General features: G+C 35.7%; 1 protein-coding gene across 3 annotated transcripts in view; it reads left to right on the forward strand.

Annotated features, from left to right (window-relative positions):
• Window positions 1-19,343, forward strand: part of eea1 (early endosome antigen 1) — a 164,273-nt gene that overhangs the window by 75,126 nt on the left and 69,804 nt on the right. For all 3 annotated transcript variants that reach the window (XM_028815471.2, XM_051929997.1, XM_051929987.1), the window contains 5 exons: window positions 1,542-1,575; window positions 9,854-9,967; window positions 10,064-10,185; window positions 10,707-10,826; window positions 17,812-17,913. In XM_028815471.2, the coding sequence (XP_028671304.2) occupies window positions 1,542-1,575; window positions 9,854-9,967; window positions 10,064-10,185; window positions 10,707-10,826; window positions 17,812-17,913 (492 nt within the window). The remainder of the gene's footprint in view (window positions 1-1,541; window positions 1,576-9,853; window positions 9,968-10,063; window positions 10,186-10,706; window positions 10,827-17,811; window positions 17,914-19,343) is intronic.

A 19,343-nucleotide genomic window follows, 5' to 3' on the forward strand; every position in this document is an offset into this window, starting at 1 on the left:
TAAATAGCAATGCTTGAACACCAGTAAGAGAGCAATTTTAAAGCACATTGCTTATCAACTGAGAATCTAGTTACAACAACAATTAGTTCATTCCAAAGATCTGTATCTACTAGTTTACTTTTATACTTGCTTTTAGTAATTTTCTTTTGTGAAAAGACCTACTCACAATTCTATGTGCTACTGAATAACGCCGCATGTTTGCAAAGCTTTGTAAATAAATCCTGAGGTACATACAGCCACTAGAAATCAAGAAAAGAAACTTGGGTAAATGTATTTTTAAGTCCACAATTACACTGGAGTTCAGTTACTTTCAGATGCAGGACTCTGGAACATTGACGACATTGATAGCAAAACTGGATGAAACAATTGCAAAAACTGTCTCACAGCACCTAAGTCCTGAAAGTGAAATGCAAATTCACAATGAAGGATGGCAACCTGAAGTGCAAATTTGTCAAAGGCCTTACTTCTGTCTGAATACTGATTTTTTTTTTTTTTTTTTTTTTTTTCCTTTTTTTATTTTGATCATGAACAGGTTTGCTTGTTGCAGTCGACTCAGATTATTGTGAAGTTTCAAAAATGGTGAAAAAGAAAAATTAACAGCTCTATACCAAAATTTAAATGATCTCGCCTCAAGAGCCTTTAACTTACCTGCCTCTTCTAACTCTGGGATGAAGCATGTAGAAAAACATTCCCTGAAGGCATGGCCATTGTCAGTGAATGCATAATACTCCTTTTCTCACCAAACACACAAGTACTAAAGTACTGAAATAATATATTTCTGCCAGTCTGCTACCGGAAAATATTTCTCATTCTGTCTGACTTCTTTCACTTTTCTAAATGGTGATATAGATACTGATACTGATTATTGCAGAGACCTGCAGTCACAACTGAAGCTCCTCCGTTAGTGGGGTTGCTGATAAAATCAGCCATGCCCAAATTCATGTTCTTTAAAAGCTTACTTGCTAGACAAAGTCAAGCAAACAGTTAAAGCATACAACCTTAAGTATTGTGCACTGACCCTAGTCATTGAATAAAAACTTTGTTTAGAATTATTATGTGGATGACACCTGGTCATGGCAACATATTATGCTTACACCATGCTTGTTAAGAACACCATAAGGACCTGAATAGCCGTGGGCTTCTTGCAGAAATATGTAGACTGTTTTTTGTCCACCCCTTCTGTACACTGTAATGAAAAAGCAGGTTCAGAAAATGACAAAATGGATGGATGATTTAACCTGAACCAAACATAGTTAATCAATAATGGCTTTCTACCAATTTTTCTTACTTCCCTGAAATGTAAATAAATGTAGTTAAATATTACAAGTTATATGACACATTACATGTGTTTTCAACCTTAATCATTTAATTTTTAATGCAACATTGTTTTTCGTGAAATGTGGATTGATGTTTTATATTGTTAATAATGTCAAGGAATTATTAAAATCCCAGGCTGTTTACATGTCATTTTAACTTTTGACCATTCCAAATTGTTTATTTTTTTTCTTTTTTTTTCCTTTTTTTTTGTGGATTTTTTTTAGGCTCCACAAACTGATGGAGTGACTTCTTCAACAGGTAAATTTTAAATTGGTCTGTTGGAGCAATTTAAAATCATTATGCTTTTCACTACTTCAAGAATAATGAAGAAGATTTAAAAAGTTGTTTGCACATGCTGATTTCTGTTTCCCTTCACTGTTTGTGATATGTTGTGAATAAATTATGTGTACTTTGCAGTTTTACTCTACATAAAATACAATGGAAATTAACTGAAAGGTTACAAGTGTTTACTGCTGAAAATAGAGATGGTGTGATTTTTAACAGAATTTTTGATCAAAGTCATAAATGATTTCTCATTTACAACTTGCATTCATTTTTCACCAAGATCTTGTATTGATGAAGGGAGAGTTGAATAACTCTGTAAAGTGTTCTTCACCACATCACAAAGACTTTTAGTGGTGTAAAAGGCAGGACTCAGTAGTGGCCAATTCAACTGTGAATCTTATTTTATTTCTGCCTATAGAAACAGTAGACACGAAAAAAACAATAACAGTTCATGTTAGAAAAAAAAACTTAACATTTTTGCAGCTTTTGATCGCGGCAAAAAGAAAAAAGACGTTGCCAGTAAATTCGGAATTTCGCCATCGACACTCAGCTTTCTTGAAAGATCGAGCAAAAAAAGAAGAAAAATATCGGGTTGCAAATGTATGCTGACTGCTACATTTGAAGACATCGAATAAGCAGTTTTTATGTGGTTCGGTGATGCTCATTCAAGAAACATTCCTATTAATGCGGCACTCATTCAAGAAAATGTGAGGTTTCTAAACTCTCTTGGGACCTCCCACAACTGGATAACACGCCGAAGAGCTTCCCGAAGTGCGATCTCCGTGTCTTTGGAAGACTGTTTATATGTTGCCGGGGCAACAGCAGGCTCACAGCTCTGTTACATCTCTGCCAAAGCAAACTCGTTGGGTGATGCAAGGAACATTGCAAATGCAGTGAACATAGTTACTTGGCCATTAACCTGGCCACTACCCTGCCTGACTGCTGTCTGTTAATAGGAAAGTGGCAGATCCCGCTGCAATAAATAACCATGCTGTTCCTGTTTCAAGCTGAATACAGCTGGTTTTGCTAAAGTACTGAGACTCAGCCTCGTGTTTTGGGGTGTAAGACAGGGACTTATAGCACGACCCCAATCTTTTAGGATTCGCTTCTGTGGCGCCTCACTGCACCGCTGTGAGCCTGCTGTTGCCCTGCCCTGGCAATGGACAAACAATCCTCCACAGACGTGGCAATCACGCTTCGGGACACACTTCAGCGTGACGTTCCTGTTGGGTGAGGGGGATCTCAAAAGAGTTCAGAAACCTCACAATATGAAGAAGAAGAAAAGGATGATTCAGCTTCTGATTGATAACTGTGCTGCCCACAACATGCTTCCGCATTTAGATAATGTTTGCGTTGAATTCCTCCCAGCCAATTGCACGGCAGTGCTTCAGCCATTGGATTTGGGCATCATTCGCACCCTGAAAGAGTATTATCGCAAGGAAATGCTGAGAAAAATTCTCGCCAGCATAACTTGTAGACAGGAGAAGATTAAAATTAAAGTGAAAGAAGCTATTGAAATGATTGCAGATGCCTGGACGCAAGTTAAGAAAAGCAGAACTATAGTTACAAATATAGAAACTCATTACAACAAAATTTTCATAATAATAATTAATAATTTTTTTTTAAATAATAATATTTTGCATTTATATAGCACTTTTCTCACTACTCAAAGCGCTTAGCAATTGCAGGTTAAGTGCCTTGCTCAAGGGCCCAACAGAGCAGAGTCCCTTTTGGCATTTTATGGGATTCGAACCAGCAACCTTCCGATTGCCAGTGCAGATCCCTAGCCTCAGAGCCACCACACCACTTCACAATAACAAAATATTTTTTAGGTCCCTGGAAGTTCGTTGTAATGGAATTTTACCTGTATTTCCAGAAGAAATAACCAAGAAATGTATGAAATATTCAAAAAAAAAAAAAGTAGAAAGGTAGCACAGGCTGGGTGACTTTATTACTCGACAGTTTGACAGCCATAATATACTTAATTGCCCTATATAATTACCAATGTAAGATGCTTGAGTGACCCTGGTAAGAGATGTAACTACCTTATTACAATAATGCTCCGGAAACTATAGGAAACAACAAAGTACACAGTTATTCCAACAGAGTTCAGAGGCAATTCTAAGGACTTTGGGGGCTCCAAGCAAAAAAAACTCCATGGTGCCCTCCAACTCCTACTCCTTAAGACATGGTAAAATGTATTACCATTACTTTAGCGCAATATCTAAATTAATAAGATTAACTGCAATAATTTAATGAAGACAAATCCTTTATTTTAATTTTGTTGAAAAACAGATTATATAAATAAAATCACCCAATGAAAGCAACATTTGTAGGGAAAATAGAAAAACAGTAATAATAGAATAAAGCACTTTTTAAAAAATCTAAATAAGTAAAAAAGTAAATAAAGTGCAACATAAATGTACATTACACATTGTAATAAAAATAAATACAAATTCCACATCATAATATTAAAAAAAATTTAAAAAGGGCACATAATGAAAACGGAAGAAAAAAAGTCGCATTAAGGTATAACTGTAACAGAATTGCTGTTTGTAACAGTCAATGCAGCCATTATGTTTTACAGGTCCAAAGACCTTCGAACATTGCACTCTATTGAAAGAAGAACTAGAGCTGACAGCCTCTCCTGGTACACGATAGACCTCAAGTAAAATTGAATCAGCTTCAAAAATGAAAAACTTTTCTCACCAGAGGTAGCTGTGATAGGAAGATTCAGTAGGAAGCGTAGTGCAATACTATCAGTCTTTGATATTCTCAAAGCACAGTCAAATGTCCAGTTGACTAAAACACTACATCTGCTAAGAGAATGAATGACTGGAGCTGTGATTGTAATTGTCATAAGCACCCAGACCCACTTTTAACACCCAGCTTTTTCTCTTTTTTCAGTTTTTTTTTTTTTATCCAATTTTTTTCCCCCCATCCATGTCACTTAATGGGATCCCTAAGTTCTTAACGTAGTCCTCCTAAGCAAGTATATTCCTGACTAACTCTTAAGTTAACTATACATTATTGACACGTGACACTATCTTGACTACTGCCTGGAAAGCCTAAGCTGTTCATGTTTCAGGATACATAACATATAAAGGTGCCATTGACAGACAGAAAACAAATTAAAATGTATTATTTAGTGCTGTGTTCATAATTGCCTAGGTGTTTTCAGTTGCTTCTGTGCCTTTCGCTTGTTCTTAAACTTGTGTTCAAGCTTTTACCGCTGGTTAATAATACAACTTTGGCCATTGGTTTCTTTTCCTAGTCAGGTGTCGGCTTTCATTCCAACTATAATTTTTGCTTTACTGACTGAATTGGTTACTTTTTCGCTCCAGATAAGTTAATGGGTATTCTCTTCTGATGCTGTTCGTGTAAGAAGCTCCTATATGAACATACTTAATTGAAATCAACATTACAGGTTCTCTACTACTTACCACTGTCCTGCTTCTTCTTTTCCTCCTGTTCATGTTTTTTTTTTAATTATGTTTTCTGTTTTTTTGCTTCCTGACATGTAAGTACCTTTCATGTCTTAAGAAAATTGTACTGATTACATTTACCACAAACTTGTTTGCATATGTAACAAATTCACTACCATTGTTTTCTTGGACAAAGATGCATTTAAACTCTGTGCAACTAGTAAATATCCACCTACGGTCATGCTTTCTCATGTTTAATTATTATTTTATTTTAATAGTAAACTTCTATTATTTTTTAAATTTTTTAAATATATAAATGTCTACCTAATTTGCAGATAAAATCACGACAAAATTGACCACAAATAACTATGTGTCCAGACTTTTATTGAAATCTTTTTCCTGGACACTACTTTTTGAACTGATTTTTAATATTTAAGTATGTTTAATTTTTAATATTTATACACTACTGATCAAAAGTTTTAGAACACTTCAGATTTTTCATTTTTTCTTCAAATTTAATCAGTTGTAATGCAATGAATGAATAAATGTTGAAAAGGTAAGCAGTAAACTGCCAGAAGTTTAAATTTTAAGTTTAGGTTAGCTGAAACTGAAAAAAAGACCTACTGAGTTCCAGGTTCTAGTTGACAATATCACATCTATACATATATACAAGATATGTATTGCATCCCTCTTATAAAAATATGTCACTGCCACAAACTACCTAGTAATTTATTATATGTGATTTTCTTATAGTTGTTTTTATAAACATTTTTCTCTCAAGTGGATGGCTAAAAAGAGCAAAATTACAAAATGAAAATATGTAAGTCATTATCTTTATTTAGCCCAATGATTGACTTTTGAAATCTCCACCCCAGTAATACAACTGGACAGGCTTAAAATATCCATCCATCCATCCATCCATTTTCCAACCCGCTGAATCCGAACACAGGGTCACGGGGGTCTGCTGGAGCCAATCCCAGCCAACACAGGGCACAAGGCCGGAACCAATCCCGGGCAGGGTGCCAACCCACCGCAGGACACACACAAACACCAAGCACACACTAGGGTCAATTTAGAATCGCCAATCCACCTAACCTGCATGTCTTTGGACTGTGGGAGGAAACCCATGCAGACACAGGGAGAACATGCAAACTCCATGCAGGGAGGACCCGGGAAGCGAACCCGGGTCTCCTAACTGTGAGGCAGCACCGCTACCACTGCGCCACTGTGCCGCCCGGCTTAAAATATGTGAACTTCAAATAGGTGCTGTGGCTATAGTGCTGCTGACAGTTATACTCTATTTCATGAAAAAATAGAGACTTATTATTTACCAAATAGGCACATGCTTTTCTCTACTCCAAATTTAAAAAAAAACAAAAAAAAAAAACTGGCATACGAAACAAGTATACCAAAAATGTTGTAAAAAGAGCTTCATGATAACTTTGTGGTGACCAAAATTAAAATAAACCCTTACAATATAGTATATTTTTGTTTTTATTATAGTAGGTTGGGTTTTATTTTTTTGTGTGTCAGTATACAGTATGTTTTGTCATTTGTTATCTGAGTCTTCTGTGCTGTTTATTACATGCGTGAGTTATGTTGTTACTGTTTAATGCTACAGATGTAGCCATTGGCTGAAGTCCTGTCTTTTTTAGTTGTTTAATGAACAGCATTCTTGTAATTTGCTTTTCAGTTTAGAATGATGGTATGGTCTAGACGTACTCAGGGTGTTATTTTATTTCTAGGACTGAAACAATTCTTCAGCATCATCAATTGACAATAAAATTTTATTGACATATACAGTACTTCTGTTGCCAGTTATTCATATGCATTTTCTAACATGGAGCTAGTCATTTTAAGTCTGCTATCTCCTGCTTTTTAAAGGGGCTTATGCACTCTTGACCATTTCCACACAGAAAGAGTCCCAGTTCTGCTCAACTCTGGCCACAGCACTGGATCAGTAAAAAATATTTCCGTGAAACAATAAGCAGATGAACCACTTTGATCCCTATGTTAGTTCTCACTTTTTCAGAGGAGCTGAGCACTGTTCCATAATATAAATGATGTTTAATAGGTAGTGAACAGTAAAAACATGTTTTGCAGAAATATCCTTGTGCATTGACTGGATTAATTATGAAATAAACCATGCATACACAAAGTATATACATGTATAATACATGTCCATCAGTCTTTAGTAACACCCCCATTACTCTGTCCACTCTTTTTGTTATTTTTAAAGAAGAAAATATGATCAGCCTAGACTATACAGTCAGCTGCAAGCAGGCAAATAACCCTGACAACTGACGAAGCTCACTGACAAAGATTAAGTTTAACATTGAATCTCATTAAGATTGACCAAATTTGAATCAACCCATAGTACTGACAGTCTTCATTAAAATATTCCAGAAGACTACTCTGCAAACCCTGTACAACTAAAATTAATACCACAGAATGGTGTGTACAGTGTGGGACAGTATTGTAAATCTGTATGAATATGAGAAGAGAGGAGACTGAAATAATTTTTTTTCAAAAGATTGTTCTATTTTGTTCCATTTATATTACTGGGATGAGTTAATGAATGACTGTGCATGTTTTACCATGCAAAATGTAAAACAGTTTTCCTTGTTACTGTGTTTTTTTCTGTACCAAACATTTAAGAAGCTGAGCCAAACACATTAAGTGTTTTTGTTTTTCACACATCACGTTACAATTTAAAGGAATTACTCATCTGGTTAATTAGTCAGAAGCCCTGAAAATATTAAAGTGGGGAAAAACGTGTTTAAAAAAAATAGAGATGTCTAACATCCGCAGTCTATTCTTCTGTAGTTATTATAACGTATTTTGCAAAATATTTCAGAATTCTGCATCACTGCCTTAATTTGTTAATCCAATATTTTGTTGCTGTTTGTACACAGGTGAAGTACCAGTATATCTGCTTAATAAGTGATGCATTTATATTAGAGTGCATCAGAAAATTGCACTTTGACAGTGCCACTAAATTTTTGACTGTGGCCCAAATTTTTCTTTTTAATTTGATGGCACAAATGCTTCCAAAAAAAATAGTCTAAGTGTAGAGACATTATTTAACAAAAATCTCAAATTCCTTCCTGGACCAGTAAGTCCTGCATTTGATGAGAAATCTACTACTGTGCTTTTGAAGCTACTACATATCAACAACAACAATTTATTTCTTGTATATCCCAAAATCACACAAGGAATGCCTCAAGGGGCTTTTCCAAGCCCTATTATCATCCTATAACTCATGATTAGACATTATTTAACAAAAATCTCAAATTCCTTCCTGGACCAGTAAGTCCTGCATTTGATGAGAAATCTACTACTGTGCTTTTGAAGCTACTACATATCAACAACAACAATTTATTTCTTGTATATCCCAAAATCACACAAGGAATGCCTCAAGGGGCTTTTCCAAGCCCTATTATCATCCTATAACTCATGATTAGTCATTATTTACTCATATTGATTTAATGGGATAAAACGCTGCCCCTCATGGCACTGTCTTAAGCAATACTATTTGACTGCAGACTCAAGCCAAAGCTGAATTATTTAGAATCCTCTTTGTAAAATTGTCTATTAAAAATTCTGGGTGCACATTCACTTTTGTGTTTGTTGTAAATGTCAGTTTACTTTGTCCTATAGCAACAATGCATTAACTATAATGAAAAATAAATGCCATGTGCAAGATTGGTTTATTTTGGTGAATTTAAAATCACCATTTTTAACGTGATTTTCAATGTCTTTATAACACTATTAAGTTTAGGCAATAGACTTTCAAAATAAACCATAGATAGAGTTCCCAGTGTAATTTACATGCCATAATGTTCAGCTAAGCTAATCAATCATTTTAATATTTACCCAAATAATTTATCAAAATGTTCTCATTCATGCCCTAATTCTTTACACTTTATAATGAAGATTCCTCCAGGAAACTTTCAACATCTTAGGAATTTTATTATACTCCATCCTTTATCTGTACATTATTAAAGGAATACTCAGAACTATATGTTTATATATTATTTACCCATTGTACTTTGTAGTGGTAGCCAAGACGATTTTTTAATCTCATGTTTTCATGAAGAATGGAAAAAAGTTTGACGTAACAGAAGACAATATTGACCAGTGCAGTATAATGGCAAATGATGTGAAAAGCATTCATTGGGAAAAAAAATCTTCCATTACCCATGGTACATAATCCACATGTCGGTTATCCAATTGCTTGCTCAAAACCAATGCTTTTTTGCTAAAAAAAAAAAAAAAAAAAGTTAAATAGTTACTTCTGGGATTATCAGAGCACACATAAATATAAATCCTAAAGACTCTTGGGAAGGACTTTTTGAACCGAAGACAGGAGTCTTGAAATAAGAATGTCAGAGAGAGGTGCATCTTCTACTCAACAGTAACTTCACCAAACTGCCCTGTTGTATGTATATGTACGGCTGTTTTTGTCTTTTACTGTGTGCAATAAGAAGTGAGGCAAAATTACACCTTTTTCTGTGTGAAAATCAGGAACTATTTAATTAAGATTTCTTTACTTGCAATCTGTACTGCAACCTATTTTGGATCCTGAATTTTCTAAGAAAAGTGACTGACTGAATGAAGACTCTTTTTAAACAGGTTATGAAAATACAGTCCCACATGAAAATACAGTTGCCTACAGCATTTACATTTATTGTTTGGCTTTAAAATGTATTTGTGTTATAAAATACTTGATAATGATTCATTGCTTATTAATAAGCATGGTGTTCCTTACAAATGTTGGTACAGTATTTGACTGCATTGTTGTTATTTTAAATCTTTATTTTTAGAGCTGCAGGCCTTAGAATTTAGGTTGCAAGAAGCAGAAGCTGAGACATTCAACATTAAGCAGATGAAAGATTTATTTGAGCAAAAAGCTGCACAGCTGGCAACTGAGATTGTAGGCAAGTATGACTTAAACCTTAACTACTTTGCAAATGTCTAGTTTTATTTTTAGTTTAGTACAGATGAGGAAGGCTTACATTTTTCTGTTGTTATAGATATTAAATCCAAATATGATGAAGAGAAAAGTTTACGAGAGGCATCTGATCAACGGATTAAAACTCTGTCTCATGAGCTACAGCAGGAAAGAGCAGAGAAGGAGAATCTCAAGACTGAGTTGGTAAAAAAAATAGGCAAATCTGTTTATTTTCATGGTGTTAAATGATTATGGTTGTTTGAGATATTGTGCCCTTGAATGTACTGCCATCAATTCCTGTCTAAGAATACGTAAGGTAGGTTACCAAGCCCTAACTATAGGTAATAGAGATAGCAAAGACAACCCATTTCATTAGTGATTTACAAAAGCTACTTTGACTTAATGGTTAAAATGTCAAGGTCGGAAAAGCCTCAGTCAGAGTTGCTGTATGACATGCCATTTTGGAAATGTTCTTTATGTGTCCCTTGAGCTTTCCCTGATAATCACATTTAATTGATGGATTTATTGATTGTGGACAGTATCAGAAGTTATGTTTATATAGAATATCATTTATATAGAATAGGCTTTTATAATTGTATTTTCTATACTAATTTCCCAAGGATGCCTAACCCTTTGTGGATTATGAAAGACTGCTGTATTTTTTATGAATTTAACATCAGCATAAGTGGAGTGTACTTGTTATCTTTTTTGTGTTGATTTAACAGCTTCAGAGACCTGGTGTTGAAGATGTGGATGTTTTAAAGAAAGAGCTAGTCCAGGTTCAGACATTAATGGATAAAATGACACGAGAAAGGGAAGAAGAATCGGAGAGACTAAAAAATGAGGTAAACTGGAAACTGTCTGGAGTTCTGCATTTGTACACTCAAATTAGTATTTCTATTTTATAAATAGGGAACAATTCAAATGTATTATGAAAAAATCATTTCTGTTTCATCACCTTATGTCAAATTTGAATTGCTTGTGTACTTAGCAGAAATGGTTATTTGACTTAACTGTCACAATAGTTATGGAGGGCAGTATACTTTCAGAAAAAGCTTCTATGTTGCACAAGTTGCTTTTAATTATTTCCTGTGTGCAATATGGAACTGCTTTTTTCATCTTGCTTGTCAGAGGTGTAGGTGTTTTCATCTTTTATTTAGGGTGGGTCAGGAAATCAATAGAACAATCAGTGCTGTGGGCTGTGACTACAGAGATCTTTCTGATGAGGAGGTATAATTTGGAATTGGTAGTAATTAAACTTACTCATTCTGGTAAAAATTAAATGTAAAATAGCTTTATGTAAAGTAGTTTTTTTGGTATGTCCTTGATAATTTTTTTATGTATATACCCTTTTGAGGAATATTGTGTGTCCATAATACAGTGATACTGTCTGAAAATTGTTTAGTACAGAAACTATTATTTTTCTTTTATGCTCCAATACATATGCCATAGATTTTCAGATATCTAGGGGTGGACATCTAAACATTACAGAGGTATGTTTATAGAATTATACAATTTTAAATGATTCTATTCATTTGTGGACATATGCCAGTCATTATAACAGTCTTAATTTTGTTTTAGATTAACCTTGACAATGGTCTCATATTGTGATGTTTACACTGATTATTTCCTTTCCTTTTACACTCATATGTTACTTTGCTTTCTTACTTCTGCTTTCTATGGACTAGCTGAAATCTGAGGTAAAACACTGTGTCTGTTTCACAAATGTCAAGCTTTTTATTGTTCGTGTGTTTTTAAATTTTTAAAGTCTACTTTGTGAGCTGACTGGCATTAATTTAATCTTTTAATAGTAAAGTCAATGGGCATGTCATGAGTAATGTTGTCCTGCATGTTCTAAGGCAGTCTTTCTCAAAGTGGGCGATAACGCCCCCTTGTGGGCGCTGAAGGCATCCAGGGGGGCGTTAAAGGGCCCAGAGAAAATTGGGGGGTGTTGAAGCGGTTTAGGGGGGCGATGGCTGATTTGTGGTTTTTTTTCTAATATTTTAAAATTTAAACTAAAATCAAAACCTACCTACTATACTACATTGATTTATTTCGTTCTTATTCCTGTCCTGTTTGATTGTATAAATATAAATAATTTATCATGGCTTTCGTAGGTAGCCCATGAGTAATCAAGTTTTAACAAGTTTTTATTAAACGACGCGATTTGTGCAATCCTGTATCAAGCGGCCGGATCATCGATACTTGTTCTAACTGATTCCGGTCGTTTTTATCGAAAATAAAAAATATAGAAAATAAAAAATATCGAATTAAAAAATGTCGAAATTTTCGTATAAATAAAACATTAATCTTAGCCCTAGCCTTAACCCCTAAACCAATTTTTTATTTATACTAAAATTTCGACATTTTTTAATTTGATATTTATTTTCTATATTTTTTATTTTCGATAAAAATGATGGTTACCGTTCTAACTTGCTCAGTACGAATTCTGTCGAATGAGGTAAACGAGTTTGTGCATGTTTGTCTTATTCCTGTCGGTGTGTGCTGTATTTTAATCCTATATAAGAGCGTGTAATACTTCTTTTATTTTCATTAGCGTTTTCGCGCGCAATCGTTAGAAAGTTTTTTAAGCTCGATACTTAACTCACGTATTTGTAAAGACAAAACCATGTAGGAAGCAAAAAAGAAGAGACGGCAATACAGTGCAGAATATATTAAATACGGATTTGTTGAAAATCCCACAAATCCATCTTCGCCTATGTGCCTTCTTTGTCAAAAAACATTTTCGAATGAAGCGATGAAGCCTTCTAGGCTACAAGATCATTTGAATAAAATGCATCCAGATAAGAAAGAAAAAAATGTGGCCTATTTTCAAGACCTGGAAAAGAAGTACATAGCTCAGCCAACTGTATCAAAACTTTTTTCACCGGCTTCTAAGCAAGACGATGACGGACTTCGAGCCTCGTACAATATCTCTTTGTTAATTGCTCAAACAGGCAAACCACACACTATTGGAGAAGAGTTAATTTTACCGGCAATAAAAGAAGTAATAACTACTGTGCTCCATAAACCAGCGGCAGATATTATTCGAAAAATTCCTTTGAGCAATAGTTCTGTGCAAAGACGAATTGATGAAATGGCTGAAAATATTGAAGACTCATTGTGCAATCATCTGAAGACTAGTCAATTCTCAATTCAGTTGGATGAGTCCACTTTACCAACTAATGAAGCACTATTTTTGTCATACATGAGGTTTATTAAAGATGAGAAATTTTTGTGATTTTTAAGATGTGGTAAAGTTAAAAATTTTGGGGGGCGCTAGAAAATAATTGATTCTCAAAGTGGACGGTAGACAAAATAAGTTTGAGAACCTCTGTTCTAAGGGATGTTGGCAGGCAGGTAATGAGTGATATCAAAGGGTGTGCCAAGAATGACGTTGGTGGATGCAAGCTGCAGTTACAGTAGATCCTTCTCAATGAATTACCCAGGCAGTGGAGGCAAGCCTTCTTTAATTGTAGCAATTCATTTTTTTCCAGTTCAAATTTTCCTTTATTAAGTTATAGTGTTTCTCTGTCTGTTGTCTCGGTTATTCAGCATTTGCTATAGGATCCACAACAACAGTGCTAATGTTTGTGATGCACTGTCTGTTGGAATGAAAAATGCAGTTTGTTTTATTACTTAGTACATCATAAATTCTATTAAATAGCACACATTGCAGATGTAAACACTGAATATACCAAAAAGAGTATAAATTGCCAGATGGACAGAAACTGACTTATTTAAATTCTCAAACAAGGAAAAGTTAATATTTAAAATGCCATTTTTTATGAGGCATGCAGTACTATTCTCTTTATGTTTGTGCATTTTGGAAATTATTTCTGTTTCATAAATATTTTTACAAAGTGAACAGTCTTTGAAAACTTTGCCTTTTTATATGTGAAAATTGCAGCACACTGAGATTAAGGACCATCTGAGAAGACTCTTCTTGTAAACTAAAAGCTGTAGTTCATGCTCATGTTCTTGCTATAGTGTATTACTGGAAAAGATGGAAGGCAGACATTGTCTGTGATATGATGTGAAAGTCTAACCTGAGCTTACTTGTGCATGATTATTTCTGGCTAGAGCAACAGAGAGTAATTTACAGTTTTTGGTATTGATGATGGTGGCTTTTTGGATGATAGAAGTATTCGCCACTTTCACCTGTCTTATAAAAAACATTTACATATTGAGATTAATGTAAAAAATTTACTTTTTCTATTTTTTTGTAGCGTCTTGTGTTTAGTTTTTCCTGTGCAATACATTATTTTATACTGAGTCAGGAATGTTTGAGAGGCAGTGCTATAGATATGTCTTTGGGAAAAAAAAGACTATTCTTTTAGAATTTAAAGTCAGTGCATGCCTTTGAGTAAGAATTACAGTAATCCCTCGCTATATCGCGCTTCGCCTTTCGCGGCTTCACTCCATCGCGGATTTTATACGTAAGCATATTTAAATATATATCACGGATTTTTTGCTGGTTCGCGGATTTCTGCGGACAATGGGTCTTTTAATTTCTGGTACATGCTTCCTCAGTTGGTTTGTCCAGTTGATTTCATACAAGGGACGCTATTGGCAGATGGCTGAGAGGCTACCCAGATTACTTTTCTCTCTGTCTTGCGCTGACTTTCTCTGATCCTGACGTAGGGGGATTGAGCAGGGGGGCTGTTCCCACACCTAGACGATACGGACGCTCGTCTAAAAATGCTGAAAGATTATCTTCACGTTGCTATCTTTTGTGCAGCTGCTTCCTGAAATGACATGCTGCACGGTGCTTCGCATACTTAAAAGCTCGAAGGGCACGTATTGATTTTTGTTTGAAAAACAAACTCTGTCTCTCTCTATCTCTCTCTCTCTCTCTCTCTCTCTCTCTCTCTCTCTCTCTCTCTCTCTCTCTCTCTCTCTCTCCCTCCCTGCTCCTGACGCAGGGCGTGTGAGCTGCCGCCTTCAACAGCTTTGTGCCGCGGTGCTTCGCATACTTAAAAGACAAACAGCCCTGTTGATTTGTTTGGTTTTCTCTCTATCTCTCTGAAAGCCTGTGCTCCTGACACGCACTCCTTTGAAGAGGAAGATATGTTTGCATTCTTTTAATTGTGAGACGGAACTGTCATCTCTGTCTTGTCATGGAACACAGTTTAAACTTTTGAAAAAGAGACAAATGTTTGTTTGCAGTGTTTGAATAACGTTCCTGTCTCTCTACAACCTCCTGTGTTTCTGTGTAAATCTGTGACCCAAGCATGACAATATAAAAATAACCATATAAACATATGGTTTCTACTTCGCGGATTTTCTTATTTCGCGGGTGGCTCTGGAACGCAACCCCCGCGATGGAGGAGGGATTACTGTATATTCAAACAGTGATGTTCATTCCATTAGTCTTAATAGGTGTGGTATCATTTTGTTCATATCAACACCTGTCCCCTAGTCTCCTGACTATCCAGAGCTTCTTAAAATAGTCCTAGCAAAACACACACTGTATGCAAAACCTAGACAGAATAATATTGTGTAAAGATAAGTGCCTTTAGCATTAGACTACAGCTTTTGTTGAGGCAGCCTACAAAAGGGGAAAACATTGACTCTTTCATCAGGCAGGTCAGTTGTTTCCTCAATGAATTACTGTGTTTCATTTTTTGTTACAGCTTCTAAGGAGTGTACTGTCTAATCCGAGATTAGGACAAAACATGTAGGAACAGCTATTTGAAAGATTATTAAGTAGTACTCTGTAAAATGGACGTGATATTCAGTACTCAAAATAGTAAATTCTAATTCAAATATTTCATGTTTAGTTCAATAATAGTAGAGATTTTGTTAAATAAATATTAAAGTATAGATCTATTTAGGGTAGAGCTGCAACTAATGATTATTTTGGTAGTTGACTAATTGTTCGAAATTTTTTTTTTTTTTTGATTAGTCACGATTATTTCATGCCTGACTATTTTGATGCCTGCGACCTGTGGTTACACATCCTGTTCTTGGCTCCAGTGCATGTCTTACCTCATCTGCTCACGTCTATCCACCTGTGAAAGTCACCCTGATGTCTCTGCATTAACACAATTAAAATTAATAATAATCAAATTAAAATAACAACCAGTGAAACATGAATTTGAAAATAATCAGATGTTTTATATTAGTGCGACCATCACAATAAAAAAGAAATACATTCAACAATACAAACTAAAGTGCACATAGTCTTTAAACAAAAAAAGTGCATTTAACTTAACCAAAAATGGCCACTGGTGTGTCTTAAAGTTCAAAAGTTTAAATAAAGCTTCAATTCAAGTAAAACAATAATGTACAGTTTATAAAAGATTCAGTTCATATATTCCTGATTGCAGTACAGGAACGTGAGCATTTCGACATGCTCTGGTGTGAGGCTGGCTCTCTTCTTTGAGACAATGTTCCCAGCTGCTGAGAAAAGACGCTCAGAGGGAGTAGAGGTAGCAGGAATACACAAGAATGATTTTTCAGACCGAGAAATATGTTTTAATCCTCACTCTCTGAAGGAAAAGTGTTGTAGTTTATCACATCATGTACTATATTATGCCAAAATAAAAAAAATAACGGGACTAAAATATGTAACAAGCTAATTACTGCCAGCATGCCAGAGCCAAGTATATTCGGAAAAGTACATTTGTTGAACGCCGCAACCAGCTAGAGTCGGTTTCCAGTGCAATTTGGAAGCACACTGAAGCCGAGTATATGCGGCAATGTACATTAATTGAACTCCGCAACCGGCTAAAGTTGTTTCTCAGTGCAATTTGCCAGCATGCTGGAGCCAAGTATATTTGGCGATGTACATTCATTGAACCCCGCAACTGGCTATATTTGCTTCACAGAGCAATTTGCCAGAATGCCGGAGCTGATCAGTCAGTGCTGCATATTCGTTGAGCAGCCAGCTCATGACCACTGCCGGCCCCGGCAGAACTGCACCACCACTGTCTCTGGAATTCAGCTGCTGCACTAGACAAGCCTGCAGTCATCAGCGTTTACCTCTGTGTGTTCGCATGCAGACAGTTCAAGCACAGTTGGCTCATGATTTACTGAAATTTTAATGGCGCCCGTTGCACCTTGAACAATAGATTGTTGCAGTAGTTTTTTTTTTTTAATTATAGTTTTTACAGTTGATTTGCAGTGTGTAAAATGATCAATGTTGCAGTACTTGTGATGCTCTTTGCATGAAAAAAAATACATGTTCCATTAAAATTTCACATTTTCTTTGTGAATTGTGACGTTTACTTAAAAAGTGCAGCTAAAAAGTATTTGGCGTCCAGGGGTGCATTAAACCCCAAGTATGTGTTGGTTTAAGGGTTAACTATCATTGTCAACACCTTGATATACACATTATAGCACAAACATCAATGTTAACACGTGACACTAACTTTACTCGCTAAAACTTACCTCTTGAGAGACGGCGGCAGCATCACAGCTCCAGGATGTTTGCGTTGGTATACTGTGTGCAGTCTTGACAAACAATAACAAACGATACTGCCCCCAGACGTTCATGTAGTGCATTGCAGTTACAAAAAACAATGTGATTCTTTGTGACTGGAGCCTCCATTGAAGGTTCCGTTTAAGACGCATCAACAATAAAAAATCCACGTCGACTAATCATTGCAGCCCTAATTTAGGGACAAATTATGTAAAACCTAGTCTTTGTTTCTTCTGAAAATTAGTAAAGGTTAGAGTCAAAATGGATGCAATTAAAATGTTTAATTTCAGAGAAACGCAGTAGATTTCAGTAAAAATTGGGATTAGTAATTCTTTGACATTTTAGGTATATTTTCATCATCTTTATGAAATTTTATGTTTTCCCCTGTTTTGCATAATGCTCAGTTACAGAATGAGTTATCAAAGGGCCCTAAGGAAATTGCTCTCTACACCAAAGAGCTGAACAAACTGCAAACATCCCTAAATGACTTAGAACATGAAAAACAGGTAAGTAGGCAATAGAAGTATAACATATTTTATTCTGTTTGAGTTTTTATTAATAGTATATAGTATACTTTGTATTTTAGTTGTTTTACATTGGAAAGTAGAGCATTTTTGTCTTTTTTCCTTCTTATCTGTTTAATTGGAGTTTGCAGTCTTTATATCAGTGGTCTCAAACTCCGGTCCTAGATAGCCACAATGGCTGCAAGTTTTCATTCTAACCCTTTTCTTAATTGGTGACCTGTTTTTGTTGCTAATTAATTCCTTTTCCTTTCATTTTGATTGACTTGTTTTTTAGGATTTATTCCCACGATTTCTACATCATTCATTCCTCTGAGTTGCTTCATTTCCTTCCATAAATGACACCCAAACAGAAGTGAAACGTGAAGTGAGTCGGCCAACAGAAGACCAACTAAGTCAGGGCCTCAGACTCCAACCAATTTCACTCCAACCAGTTGCTTAATTAGGAGCCAATTCTTGTTAATTAAACCTTTTCTTTAACCCCTTAACCGCCCTCTGCCGGATATATCCGGCACCGTTGTTTTATTGCTAACGCCATACTGCCGGAATTATCCGGCACATTTGCCTGTGGTTATATGAATGCCTGGCAAGTAGTATAACTGACGGTTTGGCGTGGGTATTTTTACTACGTTGTATTTCGACAAGTCTGTGGTTGTTTTGGCCGGTCATGTGACGTGATTCGCATGTAACAGCTGTGAATATGGCGAAACGTAAACTGACTTCAAGTGAGGCTTTGCAGGCGATTTTGGACAGTTCTGATCATGATTGTAGCAGTTCTGAAGAAGATTTTAGTGACAGTGATGAGCAGCAACGTGCGCTGCATGATACTGTGAATGAAGAGGCATCGGATGACGGCGCTGAGTGGGTGTATCCCCAGCATCTCAGCTGGGCTGCTGCCCGTGGTGAACTACCTTTTCTGCATTCGTTTGAGGGAACGTGTGGCTTTATTGTTGATGTAAACAATTACACTGCTGAGCAGTTTTATGAGCTGTTTGTGTCACCTGATTTGATCAGACATTTTGTTCATCAGACAAATCTGTATGCAGCACAGTTTATTGAGAAAAATCCCAATTTACCTCCACATTCCCGTGTTCGTGCTTGGTTTGACACTGATGAAAACGAAATGAAAAAATTCATTGGGATTTTGATGTTGATGGGAATAATCAGAAAACCAGATATTGAGATGTACTGGTCTACAGATCCTATGTATGCAACACCTATTTTTGCAGCTGTCATGACACGTAACCGATTCTCTTTGCTGCTGAAATTCTTTCATTTGAATGACAACAGAAACGAGCCAGATAAGAAAGATCCAAACCGCGACCACTTGTTCAAGCTACGTCCTTTGATTGATCATTTATTTGAAGCATTTCAGTTGCCCTACATGCCAGGACCGTCAGTTGCAGTTGATGAAA

Source organism: Erpetoichthys calabaricus, chromosome 1, assembly GCF_900747795.2.
Source record: "Erpetoichthys calabaricus chromosome 1, fErpCal1.3, whole genome shotgun sequence".
Classification (NCBI taxonomy): domain Eukaryota; kingdom Metazoa; phylum Chordata; class Cladistia; order Polypteriformes; family Polypteridae; genus Erpetoichthys; species Erpetoichthys calabaricus.